The 27,768-nt window shown below is 41.0% G+C and overlaps 2 protein-coding genes across 2 annotated transcripts in view; both read right to left on the minus strand.

Moving 5' to 3' along the window:
* The window catches only part of Glipr1 (GLI pathogenesis-related 1), a 25,612-nt gene extending 17,109 nt beyond the window's left edge, over positions 1-8,503 (minus strand). The window contains exon 1 of the mRNA XM_039078708.2: positions 8,384-8,503. The gene's annotated coding sequence lies outside the window, so the exon portion shown is untranslated. The remainder of the gene's footprint in view (positions 1-8,383) is intronic.
* Positions 8,504-11,159: 2,656 nt separating this feature from the next.
* The window catches only part of Glipr1l2 (GLIPR1 like 2), a 30,403-nt gene continuing 13,794 nt past the window's right edge, over positions 11,160-27,768 (minus strand). The window contains exons 5-6 of the mRNA XM_002729783.7: positions 12,380-12,406; positions 11,160-12,289 (exon numbers count right to left, since the gene is read on the minus strand). Coding sequence (XP_002729829.5) covers positions 12,033-12,289; positions 12,380-12,406 — 284 coding nt within the window. The 3' untranslated portion in view covers positions 11,160-12,032. The remainder of the gene's footprint in view (positions 12,290-12,379; positions 12,407-27,768) is intronic.

The raw sequence follows: 27,768 nt of genomic DNA on the forward strand, positions 1-27,768 counted from the left end.
TAAAAAGGACTATTTTAATTTGGATAGCTCATCTTGTTTCTAACAAGGAATTCTGTCTTCAGGGTTTCTTTTTATTTGATATATGGACTTACTCTAGCCTAGGTTAGTTTCAAATTTGTGATCCTTGTGCCTCGGTCTTGAAAGTTCTGAGATTACAAGCAGGAGTTACCTTATCTGGCTTCTAGCAGTTGTTCTGAGACAGGGTCTTTCTACTTTGTAGCCTTGGTTATCATACAATTTGCTGATTCTAGACCAGGCTGGCCTTGAACTCTCGGAACACCACCTGTCTTACCAGTGCTGGGATTAAAGCCATGTGCTACCTACCAAGCCCAGCAAGATTCTTAAACATACTGCTCTTCTTTCAATCATGGTATATATTCACTTGAATACACATATATGTGTTTCAAAAATATAAACGGTATGTTTGTGAGGCCATAGTTTTATTTATGCATTTTGCATTATTTTTCCATAACCATAGTTTCATAAAAATGCTATTGCTATCATAACTTTATATTTTATGAGCTGTACTTTCTACATAATTTGCATACTATTACATATATATGTGTATACATACATATATACACACATGAATATTCAGATTCCTTTAAGTTTTTTTCATAAATAATGCTGTGGAAATCTTCATATAAAGAGAATCCTGTGCAATTATCTTTAGAGCTTATACTAACTTATATTACCATTAGCATATGTCTATCAGTCTGACTTCTTATCTTCATGGTGGACGGGAAGAGACTAAAGATCTGTCTGCTTTTTCATATCGTTAGCTAACACTAGAGTGAGATAATGCCTGGCCAGGATGGAGTTTATCTGGAAATCTCAGAACTGGGCTCAATTTCAAATACAATAAAGTCACCTGAGGAATTACAGTTGTCACCAGCAGTGTTACCTCAGTCTTAACAGTAAATTGCCGTTCTCTCGGTGTCCTCTGTTTCATAAGATAGGAAGTTCAGATTTCAAGGTAGGAGAGATGAGACACCCTTTGAACTGTTGTACGAGCATTTTTGCTAAAGCTGGTCTATGCAGGTCTAGCAAAGGGTCAAAAGTCAAGGCCTATTACAGAAGAGTGCTTAGAGCATCCAGACTAGCTTAGTCAGAGTCTTGTCAACACTCACTACGCCCCCTTCCCTGTCTTTTGCATCTTAACTGCTTCCTAACTTTAACTCAATCTTGGGGTGCAGCTTTCCCAAAGGTGAATCTGAACTAGAACCTCCACATTTGCCCTTGGATCTGTGATGTTATCCACCAAGAAAAAGAGCTCCTGAGTCAACATTCCTAGTGCCAGGACCAACTTGGCTCACATACTAATGACTTAAAAAGTGATTTTTAAAGGCAGTTATCAGCCAGGTTTTTTTCACGGCAGTGACAAACTTCCTAAGAAGACACCTCAAGGAAGAAGGAGAGATGGGTTTTTGTTTAAGGTTTTCAGTACATGGTGATGTCTAGGCTGGGGTAAGGCAGCACCAACGAGTCCAGTGAAAAGAGAGAGAGCTGTGCACGCCAAGGCAGTCGGAAGCAGAAAGCAAGGGGGAAGGAATGTGTCTTTCCTGGACATGTCACTAATGACCTCCTTCCAACTGGGTCCCACCTCCAACGTTTCACAAGCCCAATGATTTCTCATGAACTAATAAGTCTCCTAGAGCCTACCTGAGCAATCACACCCCAAGTGCACGGGCCCGTGCAGACAGTTCTTCTTTTCAAATTATAATCAGGCTGAGGCTGAATACCAGGCACACCTACACTCTCAAACATGGCTTACAGCTATTGTGAATATATTTTATACTTCCCGTAGCACGTGTAGTTTTCAGACACTCCAAGACAGCTCACATCCTGCTGGTGCCTTTGGAGCTGAAGTGTTAGGAACTCGTTTTCACACAAACCTCTGGGGTTTGACGATGTCTGAAGAGAATCTGCCTGTGCGCTCTGTCTCGCTTCCCCAGTGAAATCTACTGGAGAGACGTGTGCCTCAGCAGTTACATTACCGGATTCTAGGTATCCGAGAAGACCACTGCACGGATGGAATGCTGTTCGGGGAAAAGCAGCTCTCCTGTGGAATGGCTGGGAGCTGCCGCGAAGTTACTATAGTAACATAACTTCCTCTTTGGCTCTCAAAACTGTTCAGCTACACACTCGTGCCTTTTCAGCTCTTTGGATTTGACCCTAAGACTAAGGAATACTAATGTAGCAGGCATAGGATAAGATTATCCCACTGGCTTAAAAGGCGCAGGTCATTGTGACCCAGGACCCTGTGATTTTTTTTCCTGACCCAAGTGCTGGTATTCCAGGGGCACGCTGCCACACCTCACGATGGGTACATATCTGATGAAGAGGCCACAGGTCAGAGTTAGAAAAAGTTCACTCAAGAAAAAGAAAAAAACAAAACAGAAGTGAACTTGGGCTTCCCCTTTTCCTAGTAACAATGGCTTTCAGACTCTGGGAGCAACACAGTGATCAACTGGTGATTTTCCTTTGCTCTCCCCACAGCTTTGGGGCATGGCACAGTAGGATAGCCACTATTTGATACTACAATGCGTCTCTTTCCCTGACGACATTCTCCCCGCTAAAGGAGGGCTTAGGCTGAATCATGTAACATCCTTCCCCATATTTTGGAATGTTGACATCTGAATCATCCACCACAGCTTCCTGACTGCCATCCCCAGGCCTTTCCCTTAGTAAAGTGTCAGATATGTGAAATTCATTTTATCCAAAAATTCTACACTTAACACTATTGTCCTAAGATCTCTTTGATAATCATGGAAGACTTTGCCGTTGGTCTATAAAATCTTTATCTCCATTTGAATTATCTAATGCTCTCCTGGACCAACTCTATACTCTGGCTTTTAACAAAATATGAGTTGTGGAGACAGATTGGGCCTTACCACCTAGAACTGCCTCACCTCCAAATTCTCACCCTTTGGTTGTAATATTCTCTCCATTGGTGTCTGATGTCTGCACTGCCTGCAACCAGACTGATGGTGGCTTCAGGCTTCTCATACATTTCGCCCTGTCATCACCGGCTCTAACCTTTTTCTTTTTCCATTTTTGCAAGCCCCAAAGCCAGGACACAATCATTACTAGTATGTCATACCAGAGTCTCCCTCTTCGTAATGTAACCAGGAGTGGCTGAAGAACTCCTCACTGCCTGATGAGGTTCGATCTATCCATCCATCCATCTATCTATCTATCTATCTATCTATCTATCTATCTATCTATCTCTATCTCTATGCACAATATGCAAACCCACTGCCATAAATACATATAAGACGGCACACACACACACACACACACACACACACACACACACACACATTTAGAGAGGTCTGGAGAGATGGCTAATAGGTTAAGAGATGGCTATTATTTTAGAGAACTTGGCTTAAATTCCTAGGATCTACAGGGTAGCTCACACCACAGTCTGTAACCCAGTTCCAGGAATCTGATGTTCCCTTCTGCTTTCCTCAGGCACTCGGTACACATGTGGTATACACACATATGTACATGTGGGCAAAATAGCTATACATGTTACACTGAATTAAAAATAAAACAAAATTACAAATTTAGAAAAAGGAAGTGAAGAAGGAACAAAACAGACTCCTGGGAGATCATATACTCTTGAGTTCCCATTCCTGGACAAGACTTCACCCCCATCCTCAGCAGTGGTCCAGGAAAGCAGAACTTTACTCTCAGTAATGAGGGGGCTCTGGTAAGGGAAGAAGTACCTTTGACTACAGTGTTTCTGCTTTTTGTTTGAAATTGAAATGTCCTGGTCTTTCCCTGGTAAAGATTCCCTCTGTCTGGGCTGGAGAGATGGTTCAGGAGTCAAGAGCACTGACTGCTCTTCCAGAGGTCCTCAGTTCAATTCCCAGAAACTACATGCTGGCTCACAACCATCTGTAATGGGATCTGATGCCCTCTTCTGGTGTGTCTGAAGATGGTGACAGGGTATAACCCCCTACCCCAACACACACTACCCCTATATGATTCCTCTTGTTAGGGCCATTTTTTCTCTATTCCCCAACACTGAAAGGGAGATATCATTCAAACCCATTTTATCAGGTTAACAGCACCCCCTTACCAAAACTGGAACAAATTCACAACCAGAGAAAGCTATAGATCAGGCGTTCTCAACTTCCTAATGCTTCAACCCTTTCATACAGTTCCTCCTGCTGTGCTTGCACCCAGCCATGTAATTATTTTTGTTGCTACTTCATTTGCTACTGTTATGAATTGTCGTGCAAACATCTGATATGCAGGGTATCTGATATGCATCCCCTGGGAAAGAGTTATTTAATCCCCAAAGGGTTGAGACCTGAGGGTTGAGAACCACTGCTAGGGACCCATCTCTCCAATAAAAAGGAGATGTCAAAGTCTCAGCAACATATTATCAAATCAGATTCAGTAAAAGATCAAAAAGGAACGCCAACATGATCCAGTTGGCTTCATCGTAAGGATTCAAGAATGGTCAACACAGTAGATCGCACCAACAAAATGGACACAATCCAGTCTCAATAGATGCAGATAAGGAGTTTGTCAAAATACCAACATTCCTTTAGGATAAAATCCACGAACAAATTAGGCATATGTTTCCTCAAAATAATATAGGTTCTACATAATAAATTGTACTGAGTGTGTAGGGAACCGGATTGAAATATACTATTTATTATTAAAAGCAGTCTTGAGCTCTCTGATTCTGGCCCACAGCTCCTGAGATTCCACCTCACCCCAGTCATAATGGTTAAGATCAAAAACCCCAGTGAGAGCAGATGCTGGCAAGGATGTGGAGAAAGAGGAACACTCCCCCATTTGTTGGTGGGATTGAAGACTGGTACAACCATTCTGGAAATCAGTCTGGAGGTTCCTCAGAAAATTGGACATTGAACTGCCTGAGGACCCAGCTATACCTCTCGGGCATATTACCCAAAAGATGCCCCAAGATATAACAAAGACACATACTCCACTATGTTCATAGCAGCCTTATCTATAATAGCCAGAAGCTGGAAAGAACCCAGATGCCCTTCAACAGAGGAATGGATACAGAAAATGTGGTACATCTACACAATGGAATACTACTCAGCTATCAAAAACAATCACTTCATGAAGTTCATAGGCAAATGGTTGGAACTGGAAAATATAAACCTGAGTGAGGTAACCCAATAACAGAAAAACACACATGGTATGCACTCATTGATACGTGGATATTAGCCCACATACTCGAATTACCCTAGATGCACAGAACACATGAAACTCAAGAAGGATGACCAAAATGAGAATGCTCCACTCCTTCTTTAAAAGGGGAACAAGAATACCCTTGGCAGGGAATTGGGAGGCAAAGTTGAGAATAGAGACTGAAGGAACTCACATTCAGAGCCTGCCCCACATGTGGTCCATACATATACAGCCACCAAACTAGATAAGATGGATGAAGCAAAGAAGTGCAGGCTGACAGGAACCAGATGTATATCTCTCCTGAGAGACACAGCCAGAATACAGCAAATACAGAGGCGAATGCCAGCAGCAAACCACTGAACTGAGAACGGGACCCCCATTGAAGGAATCAGAGAAAGGACTGGAAGAGCTTGAAGGGGCTCGAGACCCCAAAAGTACAACAATGCCAAGCAACCAGAGCTTCCAGGGACTAAGCCTCTACCCAAAGACTATACATGGACTGGCCCTGGACTCTGACCTCATAGGTAGAAATGAATAGCCTAGTAAGAGCACCAGTGGAAGGGGAAGCCCTTGGTCCTGCCAAGGCTGGACCCCTAGTGTATGGGATTGTTGGGGTGGGCAGTTAAGGGAGATGGACCGGGAAGGGGAGGGGGGATGGGGGAAAGAAAAAAACATTTGAAATGTAAATAAGAAATACCCAATTTAATAAAAATGGGAAGAAAAAGCAGTCTTGAAGTGTTGTATACACTTGAAACACTAGCATGATAGTGTTCAAACACAGGTGGGTTCATCTTCATCTTCACTCATTCAAAGGAAGCGAGAAAGTATGTTAAGTATAAAAAAAATTCACTGTGGCCTAATGGCAAATCCCCTTTCTCAGCTCAGAAGTCTGAAGACTATCAAGAGTAATCTAAACCAGCAAGGTATCAGCCAAATAGCTTCTCCAATATCCTTGGCTCATGATGGTCTTTCCACTCATGAGCTTTTTTTGAATCTCATGATCGCCTGACTCATTGCAGGGATACAAACGAAGGTGCTTTTCAGAGGAGGGAGGGATAAAATAGTGACGTTCTCTGCTTTGTAAAGTGTGTGAAACAATAAGTTACTTCCAGAAAAATTATTCAGAGAGCTGTTGGCATTCCTAACCAAACCCCATTGTACAGGTTGAGTTATGACCAGCCCTCTGTCCTTGTTTGCTTCCTGACAAACACCATGACCAAAAAACATCTTGGATAAGAAAAGGATGATTTCATCTTATAGTCCATCACCCATGAAGACAAGGAGGAAACCTGGAGACACCCCACCCCCACCCCGTCCCTGAAGCAGAGACCAAAGACAGCTGCCACTTGTTCCGTCCTTGCTCAGTTTGCCTTCTCATATAACCAGGACCACCTGCCAATGGTAGGCCTGCTCACATCAATCATTAATCAATAAATGCCCACAGACATGGATACAGGCCAATCTGATGAAGGCAATTCCTCAGCTGGGGTTCCTTCTTTCCTGGTGTTTTTAATTTGTGCCAACTGGACAAAACTAACCAGCACAACTTGCAAAAAGCCAAAATTCTGATGTAACGCAGAATGAGGAGGTCCTCGCAGGTGCAATCCGGTTAAACGGGAGGCCATTTGGGTTGCTTTGCCCAGTGTAACTGCTGTCCTTACGAGTCAGACAGAGCACCATATGAAGAGAGACCCAGGAGGAAGAGGTCACACAGGCGGACACAGAGAACAGGCTTCTTTGCTACAAGGCAAGTAATTGCTGGGGCCAGCAGCCCCTCCACGAGTCAAGGAAGCATATGCTCTGAGGCCTTGGAAGAACACAGTCTGTCCAGGACCTGTATTTTAGGGTTCCAGCTTCTAGAAATGTGAAGGAATTTATCTGTTCTCAGTCATCTAGCTTGTTGTACTGTGGTACAGTAATTCTAGTATGTAAATACTGTGTCTAGTCTCCATCTGGAGTGGGGGAAAGTATTTCCTCATGCCAAAACACAGGGTGATAACACAGCACAGGATCTACTTAGAGAAGAGATTTTTCTCTGGTGCCACTCAGGGAAGTTTCGAAAATAAATATCCCTATACGTCTATGGCAGAATCAGACCAGGAATGGTACAGAGATCATTCACAGCTCAGGGGTGAGGTTTCATGATGAGAGAACATGTTTTCATTTATCTGAAAACATATGCTCTGGCTTTTCTGTTACGTAAACTGACAGAACAGATCATGTTAAAAATGAAATTATAGTCTGCTGTGACTATATACGTTTTCAGTTTTAAGTGTTAAAATAGGAGAGGAATCATTATTCAAAGGCCACTTTGATGTTAACATATTAATTGTTGTCATTAAACATAACAAATAAACTATAAAGCTCTTAAGATATAGTCCAGGCTAAAATGCAATGTTGCATTATGCCAAGGGGTAGAGGAATCAAGGATGTTAAACAAAACACCAAAACCATGAAAGCAAAGGGGTTTCAGGCAGAGAAAAAGGTTAGTCTATATCAGCTACACAGCATTTTCCTTTTATCCAGGAGAACTAAAGTTCCTGGAAGCAGCCAGCCACATCTGTGTTGACACTTCTGCATACTTATTTGAAGGTCCAGAGGCCAAATTGTGTCAGACAACCTTTAGTCCCCTTAGTAGGACTTTATTATCAACCCCCTGTATTGGACTTACGAGTATCTTGATGATTATTAGATAAAATGTTTGGAATGTGTTAATTTAATGGATATTAAAATTCCTTTGGGGGACATAAGCAATGTCTACCTTCCATCTAAGGTCTCGAGTACAGACCAAAACATGAGTCCACCAAAGTATGCTCTGGTGAGTTTATTAGGCTTCCTAATAGAGCACAGGTGAGGGGTGACTCACTAGAGTATAGGGACTCTCCCCCAAAATGCCACACCAGAACTCTTATCAAGTAGGGATGACTTCCTTATAACTACCTAGAGCCCTCCTCCCTCCCCCCACTATATACTCTAGTTCCTTCCAGAGTCTTTGTACAATTATGGCAAAATTACACACAACAGGTGGTAAGGGGGACTGGATACTCTGGTGAATCTCCTTTCCCTTCTCACTCACTATGAAGTGACATAAGCAGTTGACAAACCCAGCTTGGACAATCATTTGCAAGCAGGCACAGCTGAACTACTTAAAACATTGTTTGTTTGGCTCGCAGGTTAGTCAGGTATCCAACATCTCCTTCCTTACCTCACCCTTCTTCCTTCTTCCTGCCCTCCTCTTCCCAGAGGTTTCCCAGAGAGTAGTGATGGAGTAGTCTGTTTTCTTCTAAATGGAATGAAGGAATGAACCCTGTGTCCTTGCATGGTGCCTACACTTACACCCCACAGCTGTTAGCAAGTTAGAGGTTGATGTGTGTCTCTTACTACAAAACACAAATGAGGAAATGGACGAAAACACAGGAAGTTTCCCAAATGGACACAGACAGCACTGATAAACAAGGCAGTAAAAACCACGGACTGCGATAGCGAACCCATAGGTGGAGAAGTCTTCTAGCTGGCTCATCCGTTACCCAATCATAGTAGGTGCTTCACCACTGAAACCTTCCTGGCCACACATTTCTACTTCCCTTGTCCAGGTACCGAGTGTGATTTTTCCCCATGAGAAGTTGCCCTTCAGTCCGACCAGAATTTTGCCTGGCATGTTCATTGTAACCTATCCTGGACCCAGAGCTGAACAGTACTTCCAGACTTAATTCTCCCCACCAGTCTTACTCCAAGTTCTGCCATTACAGAAGCTAGGTGGGAGGGAGTGGACACTTGGGGCCCAGTCAGTTCTGTTTCTCCAAGTCTGTCAGCCAAAGCATGCGATATCTTTAGCAACAGACCCTTCAAAGGTTCATTCCAAAAATGCAACTAACAACTCTGCCCTTTGTTTCAGTGATCTTTAAGGCCTCAGTAACCAACACCCATGAGGGAAGCACCCTGTATCCTAGCAACAAGGTTACCAATTGTCTTAGTTAGGGTGACTATTGATTCAATGAAACACTGTGACCAAAACTGACTGGAGGAGGAAAGGGTTTGCTTTGCTTACGCTTCCACAGCACTGTTCAGCATTGAAGAAAGTCAAAGCAGGAATCAAACAGAGCAGGCGCCTGGTGGCAGGAGTGGAAGCCACAGAGAGATGCTGCTTACTGGCTTTGCTCCTCAGGACTTGCTTAGCCTGCTTTCTTATAGAAGCCAGGACCACCCACAATGGGCTAGGCCCTCCCCCCTATCAGTTGCTAATTAAGAAAACGCCCTACAGCTGGATCCTATGGGCATATGCTCTCTATTGGCATTCCCGGCTTCTCAGAAGGCTCTAGCTTGTATCAACTTGACATAAAAACCAGCTGGCAGACCAAATACTATCACCTCCATGGCTTCTAGGAGCATTTGTTGTTACCTTTTGGATACTCTGTAACCCTGCAGGCACAGTCTACTACAAACTTCCCGTTACCTTGATGGTTATTACTTGTGTCTTTCGGAACCATACTGGGACTATCTCAGCAACACCCGGCCTTCTGACCTATTTGTAATTTAAGACCCCATGTTCTCTTCAGATGCAGTCGCCTATCTCTTAATCAAGTCTCAAAATCAGAAAAACGCTCAGAGTTTAGTATTATGCTACCCACATGTAAGAAGATGTTCATACAGAGGCTGGGCATAACGTGATATAAAGTCCTGTGCCACCCCAAAATGAATAGTGGGAGTGCGGACATAATCCTTGGTGGGGCACTTTAAGGTCCACTGATCCCTAGAAACATCAGTTTATCAAACAAGTTGAAAATGACGGGTAACCTTGGCCAGCAGAGGAGTAGATAGGAAGATTCTCATTCTGAGAGACCTTCTTTAGCAGGGGCTGCAGTGGGAATTGGTCACCTGTTCCACTCTTAGACCGAATTGCTGGTCTGGCCTTAAAGTCCTCCATGAGCTGACCAAGTGTTCAGTTGCCCATCAGATTTGTCCTTAGGGACTCTGGCTAGGTGCAAATTCAGCCACATCTGTATTCGGAAAATGTAGAAAGGTACTTTGCCTGGCCTTCTCTCCTCTCAATTTGCTCCTCTGGCTCTACAACCTTGTGAATTACATTTTGCATGCTGACTCAAAATGGTTGGATTGGCCTACTTTACCCAGGTCCCCGTAGCTGACTGCCACGGTGTTTTATACCAGTCACACAGTCTCGGTTTAATCAATTTCTTTCTTGGGTTTCCCATAAATATAGTCCTGTCCAGGCTCGTGGCCTGGTCATCATATACCACTTCCCAGTATCCAGTTCCCTTAGCAGTATCCACTCTTCTTCAACTGTTCCTTGTCCTTGAAATTCACAAGGCCCTCATCTATGATAAGTGGGAGGCCCTAATGGCTTGTCTGAGCCAGTCCATCAGGGAATGATTGCCCCAAGACTGTCTTAGATTGTGAAGGCTTTGTCTCAACAAGGGGCGGCTCGTTTCATATTGCTTTGCTTTTCTGCTTCTTGTAGCCTTCAAACTGACCCCATCCGCTCACCTGAACCACAAGGTAGGTGGCAAGAGGCTCCTTCACTGCTTGTTTGAAAAGTCAGATATCAATGCCAGATGTCTCATAAAAAACAATAATAGCTTCGCAGGGTGGTTCTGGGTGTTAAATAATTGTGTGGAGGCATTTTGCGATGCTATCAAGTAGAATACAAATATCCAATAATAACAATCAATACAATCACAGTAGAGAACCATCTCTATTTCTCTATCCAACCCTTTCTCTCAGGATGCTGGATAGAAGCAGGTGACTTTATAATAGACTGCACATCGACTTCTAAAGTTTAAATCTCTTGAAAAACAAAGGAAACAAAACAGACAATAAGACCCTAGAAGCTTAGGTCAAAGGTTGGGAGTTTTTGTGTTCATTGTTTTGGGGGTAATTGTCATTTGTCTGGTGGTAGAACAAGCTTTTAATGTAATGCTGGTCCTATAAAATGATTAGACTTTATAAGAACAGATTTGATACAATTTTGTGTATTTTGCCAGGCTAACATTTTATTCAATGAATTGATCAATATTACTATTCGTATGTCAACTTATTTTTCCCACGACTTCTATTAAACATACTGAGTAATAAACATATAGGTGATAACTTGAACTCTGTTATATAAATGTAGTAGCAACTGTATTGCTTACTGACAATGAATGATTTTTCTTTTTATTTCTTGGACCTACTTGACAAATATTATGGAAAGTCTGATAAATTACTGGCCATGGAGTAGAAATTTTACAATTTATCTTCTGACACTAGGGATTACCATCAAGTAAACTATTTTCCAAATATACATAAAATATAAAAAGCATTTGGTGTTTTGATATGACATGGAAATTACAACCACTACTGACAACTATAACAGTAATAATAAAAACAAGCTAATATTTATCAAATGCCTATTCTAAACTCAGAGTGATCCTTAGTGTCTTGTGTGAACAAGTTCATTTAACGTAATACTTTAGATACTTTTAAACCCATATAAAAACTTTACACAGAGATAGAAATATGAATTATTTCTTGTTTTTATCAGATACCATAATAACATTTTAAGACTTTTTTGGTTGTTGTTGTTTTTGCTATTATCTGGGTCTTTAAGAGCTTAATATTTTCTGTGCAATGCAAGTCTTGTATTCACACCATTTTTGTTTTCCAATTTAAATTTGTTAGATAAGTATAGAAAAGGAATGAGAAATATTATAATTTGCGGTTTATATTTTTTGTTCTTAAAGTTCAGCATTCTATTTTTCAGTGTTTTGGGATTTTTCTTTTCCTACGGGGGTTTGGCTTCTATTGGGTTATCTTCTTCCTGTGTCTCTTCCTCTCCTTCCTCCGGGGTTATTGTCTTCCTATTGTTCATCTTCCTCTTCCTGAATCTCTTCTTCTCCCTCCTCCACCACTATTTCATCTTCAGTGTTCACGCCCTCCTCTACTGACATTATCATCGGAGATTCCGTTAAGACAACTGGAAACCGGTTCTGTATTATCATAACGATGATGACACATAGTCCCAAAGATGCCAGTCTCATGAAGAGGACAAAGAAGCACAGTCGATTACACACAAGTGGGCGGGGCGTTTCCCAAGGTGGGTACCAGAATTGGTAGTCTGTAAAAAAAAAAAAAAGACAATTGAAGAAAGCTAGATTTCCTGTAACATTGTTCATTTGTTTAAGAAATAAAAGACAGCAATACGTACACGCAGCTTCATCACGGTCTGCATTACCTAAAAAGAAAAATAAAGCTATAAATACATATTCTTTCTAGTTCTATAAGAATTTTCCCAATAGTAGTACCACCATTTCTTTATGCTTGTAGAATCTAAGGCAGCAGTTCTCAATCTGTGGGTTGTGACTCCTTTGAGGCCACATATTAGATATCCTGCATATCAGATATTTACATTATGATTCATAACAGCATCAAAACTACAGTTATGAAGTAGCAATGACATAAATTTATGGTTGGGGGTCACCACAACATGAGGAACTGTGTTAAAGGGTCACAGCATTGGGAAGTCTGGGAACCGCTGCTCTAAGGTTATCATGGTCTTTGATGTCTGCTCTAGCTAGTAGCCCAGCAGAAGTACACACTATTCTTTTAAAGTAGAAGTCAGCCTGGTTGGCTACAGAAATGTAGAGCTAAGCAGATATGGATTCTAGTGCTGTTGAGACTGCTAAGTGCTTGAGACGTCTCAGCTGAGGCGCTTACTCCACACTGACCGTGTAGAGCGGCACAGCTCTCCCATCTTCCCCACACTGGTGCTCCAAACTAATATGGATTCACTCCTTTCTCATGCAATTCGTAAGTTTCATGGTGGTTTACTCATTTCTCATGCAATCCTTAAGTTTCATGGTGGTCCATTTTCATTTATGAGACAGCAAAGTTAAATCTCTCACCTGGGTTTCATTGATTTAGTTATTTTTTTTCAATGTCATAATTACATTTAAAAGGAGACAAATTCCTTCTCATCTGCTCAACTTGGTGGAATGAAAATAGATTCTTATTGAACATAGAGTCTTCTCTCACACAGTACCCCTGGTTTCCGGTTTCCCCGGCCTCCGCTCCTCCCAGTCCCTTCCTTCTGTCACTCCCTTCCTTACCAATGCTTTTTGACTTTCGCTCAGAGAATACATCAGTAGACACCTATAGGCAGCGCAGGGCTGATGTGGGCTTTGTCTGGCATTGATATTATCTCTAAGGTGATATTTAGAATTATTTTTGAGGGCTCTTGGGTATGAACTGAACTCTGTTGCATTTTTGCTGTACTTTAGCATTTTGTTCCTGGTCCTTTATACTTTATGTGGTGACTCTTGAACATCTTTCAAAAAAGAATCCTTGTCTATATAGCACGTGATGACATATAGTTCCTGATGCATGTTTATTTATTGGTCTTTAAGTAGAAGCAGGAAGTCACAGAGCATTCTTTCTTGGCACATTTCATCACTTGTTACCAGTTGATCTTGTTTATTACATTCTTCTTTCATATTTGTATTTTATTAAATACTTAGACAAATTTAAATTTGTTTAAAAATATATCGTTTCTCTACTTTTGAAGGAAAGATTTGTTATTGTGTGTGTGCGTGCATGCCGGTGCCTGTGGAGGCTGGAAGGTGTTCTGTGTCATGAGCTACCTGACCACTGAGTCTTCTCTCCACCCTGTATCTATCAGCTTTTAGTCTTCTTTTTGGCCCCTGGATATAAAATATATGAAAATACAAATTGACATAATTCCTCCCCCATTAATTACATAAATTTTATATTTTGTTATTTTTATTTTTGACAATTTTATGTATGTATACTATTATTATATATAGTGTACGAATTAAGGATTCCATATATTAACTAGTTTTTCTTTATTCTATCTACGTTATCTTTCTATCAATCATCTATTTATCTACTTATCATCTATTTATTTACTTATTTTAGTTTTTCAAGACAGGGTTTCTCTGTTTAACAGTCCTAGATATGCATCATGTCTGAATTAATTATGTCATTTTTATTACTTTATTTATTTACATTTCAAATGCTGCTTCCCTTCTTGGTCTCCCCTCCACAAGTTCTTTGCCCATTTTCCCTCCCCTTTGCTTCTGAGAGTGTGTCCCCCCACCCAGCCACTGGCTCCCACCTCACCCTGCTATCTGCTAGTATCCCCCCTTCTCTGGGGCATCAAGTCTCTACAGGATTTAGGCACATCCTTTCCCACTGAGGCCAGACAAGGAGGCAATCCTCTGCTACACTTCTCAGGATCCCAGGACCAGCCCATTATGCTCTTACATGGTTGGTGGCTTAGCCTCTGGGAGATCTGAGGGGTCTGGATTAGTTGTCCAATGGTTGGGTTGTAAGAATCTTCATTTGTTTCAGTCAGCTACTGGTAGAGCCCCTCAGAGGACAGCCATGCTAGGCTTTTGTCTGCAAGCACAACATGACATCAGTAATAGTGTCAGGGTTTGGTGTCTGCAGATGGGATGGATCCCAAATTGGGCCAGTCTCTGCATGGCCTTTCCTCCAGTCTCTGCTCCATTTTTGTGCCTGAATTTCCTTTAGACAGCAACAGTTCTGGGTCAAGAATTTTGAAGATGGGTGGGTGGCCACATGCCTCAACTGGGGGCCACGTCTATCTACTGGAGGTGCTCTCTTTAGGTTCCATCCCCACTGGGTCCTGGGAGACTCTCACATCCACAATCTGGACATTTCTAGGGGTTTCCCCTGTTCCCCAACCCCCAATGCTACCTTTATTCCATTCATTCTCCTGACTCTCTGGGCTTCTCTCCTGTCCCTCCTCCACCCCCCTGTACCTAATCCTGCTTCACTTTTCTCCATCCCCTTCCCCTCTCCCACCCAGACTCCCTCCCTTACTCTGCCTTCTAAGTGGGATTGGAGTATCCACACTTGGACCTTCCTTTTTGTTAAGCTTCATACGGTGAGTTGTATCATTGGTATTCTGAACATTTTGGTTAATACTCACTTAGTGAGCAAATAGCATGTTTGTCCTTTTGGGTTTGGGTTACCTCACTCCAGATGATATTTTCTAGTTCAATCCATTTGCCTGCAAAATTCATGATGTCCTCATCTTTAATAGCTGAGTAGTATTTCATTGTGTAAATAAACCACATTTTCTGTATTCATTCTTCATGAGGGACATCTGTGTTGTTTCCAACTTCTGGTTATTACAATAAGGCTGCTCTGAAAATTGTGGAGCATGTGCCCTTGTTATATGTTGGAGCACCTTTTGGTATATGCCCAGGAGTGGTATAGCTGGGTCTTCAGGTAGAACTATTTCCACTTTTCTGAGGAACTGCCAGATTGATTTGCAAAGTGATTGTATCAGTTTGCAATCCCACCAGCAATGAAGGAGTGTTCCCTTTTCTCCACATCCTCTGCACTATGTGCTGTCACTTGAGGTTTTGATCTTAGCCATTCTGATTGTTATAAGGTGGACTCTCAAGATCATTTTGATTTGCATTTCTCTGATGACTAAGGATGTTGAACATTTCTTTAAGTGCTTCTCCATCATTCGAGATTCCTCAGTTGAGAACTCACTGTTTAGCTCTGTACCCCATTTTTTAATTGGGTTGTTTTGTTTTCTGGAGTCTAACTTCTTGAGTTCTTTGTATATTTTGGATATTAACCCTCTATCAGATGTAGGGCGAGTGAAGATCTTTCCCCAAATTGTAGGTTGCCGTTTTGTCCTAATGACAGTGTCCTTTGCCTAACAGAAGCTCTGTAGTTTTGTGAGGTCTCATTTGTCAATTGTTGATCTTAGAGCCTGAGCCATTGGTGATTTGTTCAGGAAAACTTCCCCTGTGCCAATGCATTCGAGGCTCTTCCCACCATCTCTCCATTAGTATCTGGTTTTATGTTGAGACCCTTGATCCACTTGGACTTGAGCTTTGTATGAGTGATATGTGGATCAATTTTCATTCTCCTACAGACAGACTGCCAGTTATATCAGCACAATTTGCTGAAGATGCTTTCTTTTTTCCACTGTGTGGTTTTGGCTTCTTTGTCCAAGATCAAATGTCCAGAAATGTGTGGATTTATTTCGGGGCTTCAATTCTATTCCACTGATCAACCTGTCTGTCTCCATACCAATACCATATGGGTTTTCTCACTATTGCTTTGTAGTACAGCTTGAGGTCAGGGATGGCGATTCTCCAGGTTTTTTTTTGTTGTTTGTTTGTTTTGTTTTTGTTTTTATTGTTGAGAATTGTTTTGGCTATCTTGGGCTTTTTGTTATTCCATATGAAGTTGAGAATTGCTATTTCCATGTCTGTGAAGAATTGAGTTAGAATTTTGAAGGGGATTGCATTGAATCTGTAGATTGCTTTTGGAAAGATGGCCATTTTTACTATGTTAATCCTACCAATCCATGAGCATGGACAATCTTTCTATTCTCTGAGGTCTTCGATTTATCTCTTGACAGACTTGAAGTTCTTGTCATACAGATCTTTCACTTGCTTGATTAGAGTCACACCAAGATATTTTATACTATTTGGGACATTGTGAAGGATGTCGTTTCTCTAATTTATTTTTTGGCCCATTTATCCTTTTAGCTTCCTATAAAGGAAGACTACTGATTTGTTTCAGTAAATTTTATATTAGCCACTTTGCTGAAGTTGTTTATCAGCTATAGAAGTTCTTGACTTATAGTAATTTCTTGACTTCTTCCTTTCCAATTTGTATCCCTTTGACCTCCTTTTGTTGTCTAATTGTTCCAGCTAGAACTTTAAGCACTATATTGAATAGGAAAGGAGAGAGTGGGCAGCCTTGACTTGTCCCTGATTTTAGTGGGACTGCTTCAAGTTTCTCTCCATTTAGTTTGATGTTAGCTATGGTTTGCTGTATATTACTTTTATTATGTTTAGGTATGTACTTTGAATTCCTGATCTCTCCAGGATTTTAACATGAGAGATGTTGTAGTTTGTTGAAGGCCTTTTCAGCATCTAATGAGATGATCATGTTTTTTCTTTCAGTTTGTTTATTAACAAAAGTTTTCACCTTGAAAATGTGTTCCTTTGGTTATGAGATCTGCAAATATGGATACAGTCTGTGGGAAATAACTCATTGTTCTAAAGAAGAGGAAATGTATTTATTTCTTCCTTTGTGTTTTCAATGATTTTTAAAGATAAAGGGGGAGTCAAACTTAAACACTGTTTAGAAACTGAACTTCCAGTTCTGGTTCTGGTAGAAACATGTTCTAATTTTTCTTTACATCATTGAATAAAACTATACATATAGCCCAGAATTTATTGGCCAGCACTCTGGTAAGTCTGATGAGCAGCTCTCTGAAGGCATATAGCAAGATAACACCAGGATTCAAAGTGCCAATGAATTGGTAGGATGCTTTTGGCTTTCACATCTTCAGTACCTCCCTGCTGAAATTGAGCACTGCCCCTGACTCTATAGACTCTATGGTACAGGCAGAACCTTGGAGAGTACTCTGGCTTTGGCTGAAGGAGTAGAAAACAGAATCTCAGAATTTGATGAATGTAGAAAAATCACCAAGTCATTTTCACCATGGTTTTCTCCCTTCAGTTATGTCCTAGTACTCCCAAACAGCCAGGGAGCAGTAGAGGAGCAGTGGGGATAGTTGGCAAAAAGAAACTCAAGGCAGTCCTCATGGGAGGAGACTTTTCCTCACCATTCAATTGTCTTCTAGGCCAAAGCCCTCTGCTTTCTTCTTGAGCATATCCATCTGCTTGCTGCTTTGGCCCCAAACATGATTTAAACATAAAAAAAGATTCTATAACTGAAAGATACCAGATAGACTGCAAAGAGGTATGTACTTGGAAGAAGACAGGAAGAGAGTTTATAACTTTGTTGGTGGATGTGGTGGTATAGACCAGTCTTTAGAAAATGGACATTTAGGCCATATTGGCAGAGACTGTGATAAACAAACATACAAACAAAACAAAAAGCAAAAAAAAAAAAAACCCACTTGAACTGTTCATGACCTTTGGGGTCACCTAGGCATGTACATTAGTATACAGATCTAATACCAAATAAAATGTTAAAGATGTTGAGAACTGAGCTAATGTATAAAGAGTGTCTGAGTGACCAGGCATGTACTTTGGTGGTAGATCTAAAGAACATTCTAAAGACAGAAACTGAGCTTCAGAATGACAGCCCACAGAAGAAACTAGTTTGGAAATTCTGACCTGGACCTAATCAGGGCATGCTTCCACAAGAGCCACAGACTAAGAAAATCCCAATTCCAGGGCTAAGAAGTTATCTTATGAGTTCTCGTTCCGTGGAGTGCAAGAGACTTCCAAAATATTATAGACTACTGCTATTGCCTCTGCTCGTATCCAAGCAATTGAAGACACCTCCTATTGCCAAAGACACCATGATTTTCAGACATATGACCCAAAGGGCCCAAGCTGCATCTAATGTGAAAGCCTCCTCCCTGAGGTCTAGCTTTTATGGTACCAGAAGGCACCAGCAGTTGTCTAAGGGAGGGAAGCCACCAACAGTCCTACCCAGAGATGATGCCCATGAACAACAACCATGACCAGCATGGCAAAGTAACCCTTATGATCGCCAGTGGCACTAATCCTTGAGCCAACACAAGAGATATCTGCTGTGGGATTTTACTTAGAATTTTCAAGGAAGCTCCACCTATGAAGTCTCAAACAAGACCTGGACAAGGATGACACCAGACATGTGACCCAGAGGGGAGAAAATCACAGGGCTCCAACTCTAGATAAAGAACCACAGATGATTAAGGAATGGCAAGGGCAGGAGGACATGTTCTTCAGGGAAGATTCTCCTAAGTTATTTTCATCAAATATCAAGTGATCAGTCCTAAAATCATAGCAGATTGTACTTTTTATGTATTTAGGAATGTACACACACCACATACACACAGAGACTATTTATAAAAATAATTAAAGAAAAAGAGGTCAGAGACCTCGGGTTTGAGAGGGGTAGAGGGAGTGTAGCACGTGAGAGGCTTGAGGAAGATAAGGAAAATGATCTATATTTTAATTTCAAAAATAAACTAATAATATCCTCCATCAAATTAAACAAAGAACAAATGCTCCAAGTCATAGACTATAATTCATCTACGAAGTTTTCAACCCAAATGAGAAAAAGTATGTAATGATGACCAATGACAAAATTAAACGGAGAGTGGAGTTATTAGGAGACACCCTTCTCACTGCTCCCAAAGCCCGTGGGAGAGAGAGCTCACCGCCGGGACAGGTGGGCACTCCTGAGGCTGCAGAGCGGAAGAGACCACCAACACTGCCCACTCCTGCCCACATCCCTGGGCCAAGAGGAAACTATATACGGCCTCTGGGTTCCCTTGGATAAGGGCCCAGGAGCAGCAAATCTGCTGTGTCTGAGACACCGCCGGAACCTGAAGGGACCGACCAGATAAACAGTTCTCTGCACCCAAATCCCGTGGGAGGGAGAGCTAAACCTTCAGAGAGGCAGACATGCCTGGGAAACCAGAAGAGACTACACTCTGCCCACATCTCTGACTCCAGAGGAAAACACTAAATGCCATCTGGAACCCTGGTGCACGGAAGCTCCCGGAAAGGGCGGCACAGATCTTCCTGGTTGCTGCCCCCGCGGAGAGCTCATAAGCAACACCCCACGAGCAAACTTGAGCCTCGGGACCACAGGTAAGACAAACCTTCCTACTCCAAGCGACCTGCTTGGTGAACTCAAGACACAGGCCCACAGGAACAGCTGAAGACCTGTAGATAGGAAAAACTACACGCCCAAAAGCAGAACACTCTGTCCTCATAACTGGCTGAAAGAAAACAGGAAAACAGGTTTACAGCACTCCTGACACATAGGCTTATAGGACAGTCTAGCCACTGTCAGAAATAGCAGAACAAAGTAACACTAGAGATAATCTGATGGCGAGAGGCAAGTGCAGGAACCCAAGCAACAGAAACCAAGATTACATGGCATCATCGGAGCCCAATTCTCCCACCAAAGCAAACACGGAATATCCAAACACACCAGAAAAGCAAGACCTAGTTTCAAAATCATGAAGAACTCCCTTAGAGAAACACAGGAAAATAAATAAAGTAGAAGCCTACAGAGAGGAATCACAAAAGTCCTTGAAAGAATTCCAGGAAAACACAATCAAACAGTTGAAGGAATTAAAAATGGAAATAGAAGCAATCAAGAAAGAACACATGGAAACAACCTTGGATATAGAAAACCAAAAGAAGAGACAAGGAGCTGTAGATACAAGCTTCACCAACAGAATACAAGAGATGGAAGAGAGAATCTCAGGAGCAGAAGATTCCATAGAAATCATTGACTCAACTGTCAAAGATAATGTAAAGCGGAAAAAGCTACTGGTCCAAAACATACAGGAAATCCAGGACTCAATGAGAAGATCAAACCTAAGGATAATAGGTATAGAAGAGAGTGAAGACTCCCAGCTCAAAGGACCAGTAAATATCTTCAACAAAATCATAGAAGAAAACTTCCCTAACCTAAAAAAAGAGATACCTATAGGCATACAAGAAGCCTACAGAACTCCAAATAGATTGGACCAGAAAAGAAACACCTCCTGTCACACAATAGTCAAAACACCAAACGCAAAAATAAAGAAAGAATATTAAAAGCAGTAAGGGAAAAAGGTCAAGTAACATATAAAGGCAGACCTATCAGAATCACACCAGACTTTTCTCCAGAGACTATAAAAGCCAGAAGATCCTGGACAGATGTCATACAGACACTAAGAGAACACAAATGCCAGCCCAGGTTACTGTATGCTGCAAAACTCTCAATTAACATAAATGGAGAAACCAAGATATTCCATGACAAAACCAAATTTACACAATATCTTTCTACAAATCCAGTACTACAAAGGATAATAAATGGTAAAGCCCAACATAAGGAGGCAAGCTACACCCTAGAAAAAGCAAGAAACTAATCGTCTTGGCAACAAAACAAAGAGAAGAAAAGCACACAAGCATAACCTCACATCCAAATATGAATATAACAGGAAGCAATAATCACTATTCCTTAATATCTCTCAACATCAATGGTCTCAACTCCCCAATAAAAAGACATAGATTAACAAACTGGATACGCAATGACGACCCTGCATTCTGCTGCCTACAGGAAACACACCTCAGAGACAAAGACAGACACTACCTCAGCGTGAAAGGCTGGAAAATAACTTTCGAAGCAAATGGTCAGAAGAAGCAAGCTGGAGTAGCCATTCTAATATCAAATAAAATCAATCTTCAACTTAAAGTCATCAAAAAAGATAAGGAAGGACACTTCATATTCATCAAAGGAAAAAATCTACCAAGATGAACTCTCAATCCTAAATATCTATGGCCCAAATACAAGGGCACCTACATACATAAAAGAAACCTTACTAAAGCTCAAAACACACATTGAACCTCACACAATAATAGTAGGAGATTTCAACACACCACTCTCATCAATGGACAGATCATGGAAACAGAAATTAAACAGAGACATAGACAGACTAAGAGAAGTCATGAACCAAATGGACTTAACAGGTATTTATAGAACATTCTATCCTAAAGCAAAAGGATATACCTTCTTCTCAGCTCCTCATGGTACTTTCTCCAAAATTGACCATATAATTGGTCAAAAAACGGGCCTCAACAGGTACAGAAAGATAGAAATAATCCCATGCCTACTATCAGACCACCACGGCCTAAAGCTGGTCTTCAATAACAATAAGGGAAGAACGCCCACATATATGTGGAAGTTGAACAATGCTCTACTCAACGATAACCTGGTCAAGGAAGAAATAAAGAAAGAAATTAAAGACTTCTTAGAATTTAATGAAAATGAAGGTACAACATACCCAAACTTATGGGACACAATGAAAGCTGTGCTAAGAGGAAAACTCATAGCTCTGAGTGCCTGCAGAAAGAAACAGGAGAGAGCATATGTCAGTAGCTTGACAGCCCACCTAAAAGCTCTAGAACAAAAAGAAGCAAATACACCCAGGAGGAGTAGAAGACAGGAAATAATCAAACTCAGAGCTGAAATCAGCCAAGTAGAAACAAAAAGGACCATAGAAAGAATCAACAGAACCAAAAGTTGGTTCTTTGAGAAAAATCAACAAGATAAACCCTTAGCCAGACTAACGAGAGGACACAGAGATTGTGTCCAAATTAACAAAATCAGAAATGAAAAGGGAGACATAACTACAGATTCAGAGGAAATTAAAAAAATCATCAGATCTTACTATAAAAGCCTATATTCAACAAAACTTGAAAATCTGCAGGAAATGGACAATTTCCCAGACAGATACCAGGTACCGAAGTTAAATCAGGAACAGATAAACCATTTAAACAATCCCATAACTCCTAAGGAAATACAAGCAGTCATTAAAGTTCTCCCAACCAAAAAGAGCCCAGGTCCAGACGGGTTTAGTGTAGAATTCTATCAGACCTTCATAGAAGACCTCATACCAATACTATCCAAACTATTCCACAAAATTGAAACAGATGGATCACTACCGAATTCCTTCTATGAAGCCACAATTACTCTTATACCTAAACCACACAAAGACACAACAAAGAAAGAGAACTTCAGACCAATTTCCCTTATGAATATCGACGCAAAAATACTCAATAAAATTCTGGCAAACCGAATCCAAGAGCACATCAAAACAATCATCCACCATGATCAAGTAGGCTTCATCCCAGGCATGCAGGGATTGTTTAATTTATGGAAAACCATCAATGTGATCCATTATATAAACAAACTGAAAGAACAAAACCACATGATCATTCCATTAGATGCTGAGAAAACATTTGACAAAATTCAACACCCCTTCATGATAAAAGTCCTGGAAAGAATAGGAATTCAAGGCCCATACCTAAACATAGTAAAAGCCATATACTGCAAACCAGTTGCTAACATTAAACTAAATGGAGAGAAACTTGAAGCAATCCCACTAAAATCAGGGACTAGACAAGGCTGTCCACTCTCTCCCCACTTATTCAATATAGTTCTTGAAGTTCTAGCCAGAGCAATCAGACAACAAAAGGAGATCAAGGGGATACAGATCGGAAAAGAAGTCAAAATATCACTATTTGCAAATGATATGATAGTATATTTAAGTGATCCCAAAAGTTCCACCAGAGAACTACTAAAGCTGATAAACAACTTCAGCAAAGTGGCTGGGTATAAAATTAACTCAAATAAATCAGTAGCCTTCCTCTACACAAAAGAGAAACAAGCCAAGAAAGAAATTAGGGAAACGACACCTTTCATAATAGACCCAAATAATATAAAGTACCTCGGTGTGACTTTAACCAAGCAAGTAAAAGATATGTACAATAAGAACTTCAAGACTCTGAAGAAAGAAATTGAAGAAGACCTCAGAAGATGGAAAGATCTCCCATGCTCATGGATTGGCAGGATTAATATAGTAAAAATGGCCATTTTACCAAAAGCGATCTACAGATTCAATGCAATCCCCATCAAAATACCAATCCAATTCTTCAAAGAGTTAGACAGAACAATTTGCAAATTCATCTGGAATAACAAAAAAACCAGGATAGCTAAAACTACTCCCAACAATAAAAGGACTTCAGGGGGAATCACTATCCCTGAACTCAAGCAATATTACAGAGCAATAGTGATAAAAACTGCATGGTATTTGTACAGAGACAGACAGATAGACCAATGGAACAGAATTGAAGACCCAGAAATGAACCCACACACCTATGGTCACTTGATTTTTGACAAAGGAGCCAAAGCCCTCCAATGGAAAAAAGATAGCATTTTCAGCAAATGGTGCTGGTTCAACTGGAGGTCAAAAAGTAGAAGAATGCAGATCGATCCATGCTTATCACCCTGTACAAAGCTTAAGTCCAAGTGGATCAAGGACCTCCACATCAAACCAGATACACTCAAACTAACAGAAGAAAAAGTGGGGAAGCAACTCGAACACATGGGCACTGGAGAAAATTTCCTGAAGAAAACACCAATGGCTTATGCTCTAAGATCAAGAATCGACAAATGGGATCTCATAAAACTGCAAAGCTTCTGTAAGGCATAGGACACTGGTTAGGACAAAACCGCAACCAACAGATTGGGAAAAGATCTTTACCAATCCTACAACAGATAGAGGGCTTATATCCAGAATATACAAAGAACTCAAGAAGTTGGACCGCAGGGAGACAAATAACCCTATTAAAAAATGGGGTTCAGAGCTAAACAAAGAGTTCACAGCTGAGGAATGCTGAATGGCTGAGAAACACCTAAAGAAATGTTCAACATCTTTAGTCATAAGGGAAATGCAAATCAAAACAACTCTGAGATTTCACCTCACACCAGTGAGAATGGCTAAGATCAAAAACTCATGTGACAACAGATACTGGCGAGGATGTGGAGAAAGAGGTACACTCCTCCATTGTTGTTGGGATTGCAGACTGGTACAACCATTCTGGAAATCAGTCTGGAGGTGCCTCAGAAAATTGGACATTGAACTGCCTGAGGATCCAGCTATACCTCTCTTGGGCATATACCCAAAAGATGCCTCAACATATAAAAGAGACACGTGCTCCACTATGTTCATCGCAGCCTTATTTATAATAGCCAGAAGCTGGAAAGGACCCAGATGCCCTTCAACAGAGGAATGGATACAGAAAATGTGGTACATCTACACAATGGAATATTACTCAGCTATCAAAAACAATGCCTTTATGAAATTCATAGACAAATGGTTGGAACTGGAAAATATCATCCTGAGTGAGGTAACCCAATCACAGAAAAACACACATGGTATGCACTCATTGATAAGAGGCTATTAGCCCAAATGCTTGAATTACCCTAGATGCATAGAACACATGAAACTCAAGACGGATGATCAAAATGTGAATGCTTCACTCCTTCTTTAAAAGGGGAACAGGAATACCCTTGGCAGGGAATAGAGAGGCAAAGATTAAAACAGACACAGAAGGAACACCCATTCAGAGCCTGCCCCACAAGTGCCCCATACATATACAGCCACCCAATTAGACAAGATGGATGAAGCAAAGAAGTGCAGGCCGACAGGAGCCGGATGTATATCTCTCCTGAGAGACACAGCCAGAATACAGCAAATACAGAGGCGAATGCCAGCAGCAAACCACTGAACTGAGAGTAGGACCCCCGTTGAAGGAATCAGAGAAAGAACTGGAAGAGCTTGAATGGGCTCAAGACCCCTTATGAACAACAATGCCAACCAACCAGAGCTTCCAGGGACTAAGCCACTACCTAAAGACTATACATGGACTGACCCTGGACTCCGACCTCATAGGTAGCAATGAATATCCTTGTAAGAGCACCAGTGGAAGGGGCAGCCCTGGGTCCTGCTAAGACTGAACCCCAAGTGAATGTGATTTTTGGGGGGAGGGCGGCAATGGGGGGAGGATGGGGAGGGGAACAACGATAAAGAAGGGGAGGGGGAGGGATTTGGGGGATGTTTGCCAGGAAACCGGGAAAGGGAATAACATTCGAAATGTAAATAAGAAATACTGAAGTTAATAAAAAAAAAAAAAGGAGACACCCTTGAAAGGAATGATAAAACAGTGCATCAGCTGATAAATAGAAAACATATCTCACAAGGGAACCAAGTTGAAATTTTAGAGCTGAGAAATACAGAAACAACAATGCTAATGACCATGAGAGGGCTCAATAACAAACTAGAGATGATGGAATAGTATTTGAATTGGGAGGGTAAGTAACAAAAATGACCTAATATCTCTAAAGAGAGGGGGAAAAAGCTATTGTGCAAAAAAAAAATCATTGAGAGCAACAAGGAACCAACTTGGAAATAACATCTCCTCCGTTTATGTCACACAGAATTCCAGGAGGAGACCTAGTGTAGTGAGTTGATGTGGAAAAATTACAGAAAAGGAAGGAGTCTGACTTTCTACATCTGAAAATATAAATTATAGGTTCAAGCAGCTGACTGTACAGTTCATAGAATAAACTAAACTAAAAGTAACCCACATTCGGAACATCACAATCAAACTGCTGGGACTTAGGACAAAATTCTACACACAAATAACTACCTGGATTTCTCATCCGAAACTGTAGAGGCCAGAAGGAGGCATTACAGTATTTTTGAAGCAGTAAAATGAATGCTCTAGAATTCTGTGTCATTAGGAATGAAGGAGGAGAAAGAGAGACATCTTCAACTGGAGGAACTCAGAGAATTGCTTGCTGCAGGGCACTTGTGAAAGAATTACTGAGATGAATTCCTCACGTAAGAAATAAATGACAGCAGAAGAAGGAAGATGAAGAATGGAGGGTCAAGAAGATGCAGCATAAGAGGTGAGGGGTGCAGATGGGGGTTATTGGCTCCTCGAGGGGTTCTGTCATATACAGTTAGAAAAGTCAGTGACGGTGTTTTCAAAATAATGTAAGCCAACTGTGAGATGTGAGGGGAGAGTTAGGTGTTCTCTACATTCTAACTGAAGGAGTGAGTCAACTACTGAATCTAAACAGAGTGAAAGGTTAACTATCCATGTGGTTATTACTGAAAGGGCTACTGAAACTCTTAATGCAGAGAAGTATCGGTCATTGTAGATGAGTTGAACAGAATGCAGGAGTTTAAAAAAAATCCAAAGAAAAGCATATAAAAGGAAACGGAAAAACATAAAAGAATTAAGCATAAATACCTGAGTCACCTCTTTCCTTATGGTCTGAGCATAACATATGCTAGCAGACATCTTGTATCTTGATTCGGGGAGAGCTGAAGGCCGCAACATTAATGCATTTCAACACAAAGTGTTGTTACACTGAAACCACCCCCTAGTGGTTTTAGGTTAGTTTTTTTAAATATTCTTTTTGTGCACAAAAGTAAAATATACTCTTCATTTATTGTTCATGATTTTACCAAGTGTTTATATTCCACTGGAGTTATAGCTTTGGATTAAGTTCTTATATTTGGAGGAAGTAAAAGAAAAATTAATCAGACATACTTTCTACATTTTTTTTCTCTGAATACTTTAGAGAATATCTCCCCAGTGACTGACGCCATCTAGAAAAGGCAAGCAAGTGAGTTTCCTAGACATGGCCCACCATTTTACATGGCTGTGATGGGTGCACTCTGGAATGCACAGCCCAGAGACTTCATCCCTGGATTCCTTCTCACTGTTGATGTGCCTTTCCTGCCACCATGGCATACCCTAATGGTTCCTGGGCACCAGTCCACACTATTGGGCAAATTTCCTGCAGCTCAACATGAAGATGAACTTTCATGAATTAATGCTGTTTAGATGAATTAATTACTTTATAGCATTCCTGATTTGATTCAAATAACTTTAGGAAGAAAGTTTAAGGAGATGGTTTTAGTTGTTTTGCCAGAAAGATGTAATAAAATTTGAATCAAGAGTAGAATGTGCCCACTTCTCATAGGATAGTAAGTAAAGGCTGCATCATAAGGAATACAATGAGCTTCCACAAATTTCTCTAAGAAGAGAAACAGATTTGGGACAGATTTGTGATCAAGGAAAAAACATTCATTCTAAGTCAGGTCCAAGGTTGAGGTCACAGGTGTGCACTATGATAAAGTAAGGCCGTGTGAAACTGTTGCTTTGAACTTATAATGAGCTTATAGAATGACATACT

The sequence above is a fragment of the Rattus norvegicus genome, chromosome 7 (genome assembly GCF_036323735.1).
Source record: "Rattus norvegicus strain BN/NHsdMcwi chromosome 7, GRCr8, whole genome shotgun sequence".
Classification (NCBI taxonomy): Eukaryota; Metazoa; Chordata; class Mammalia; order Rodentia; family Muridae; genus Rattus; species Rattus norvegicus.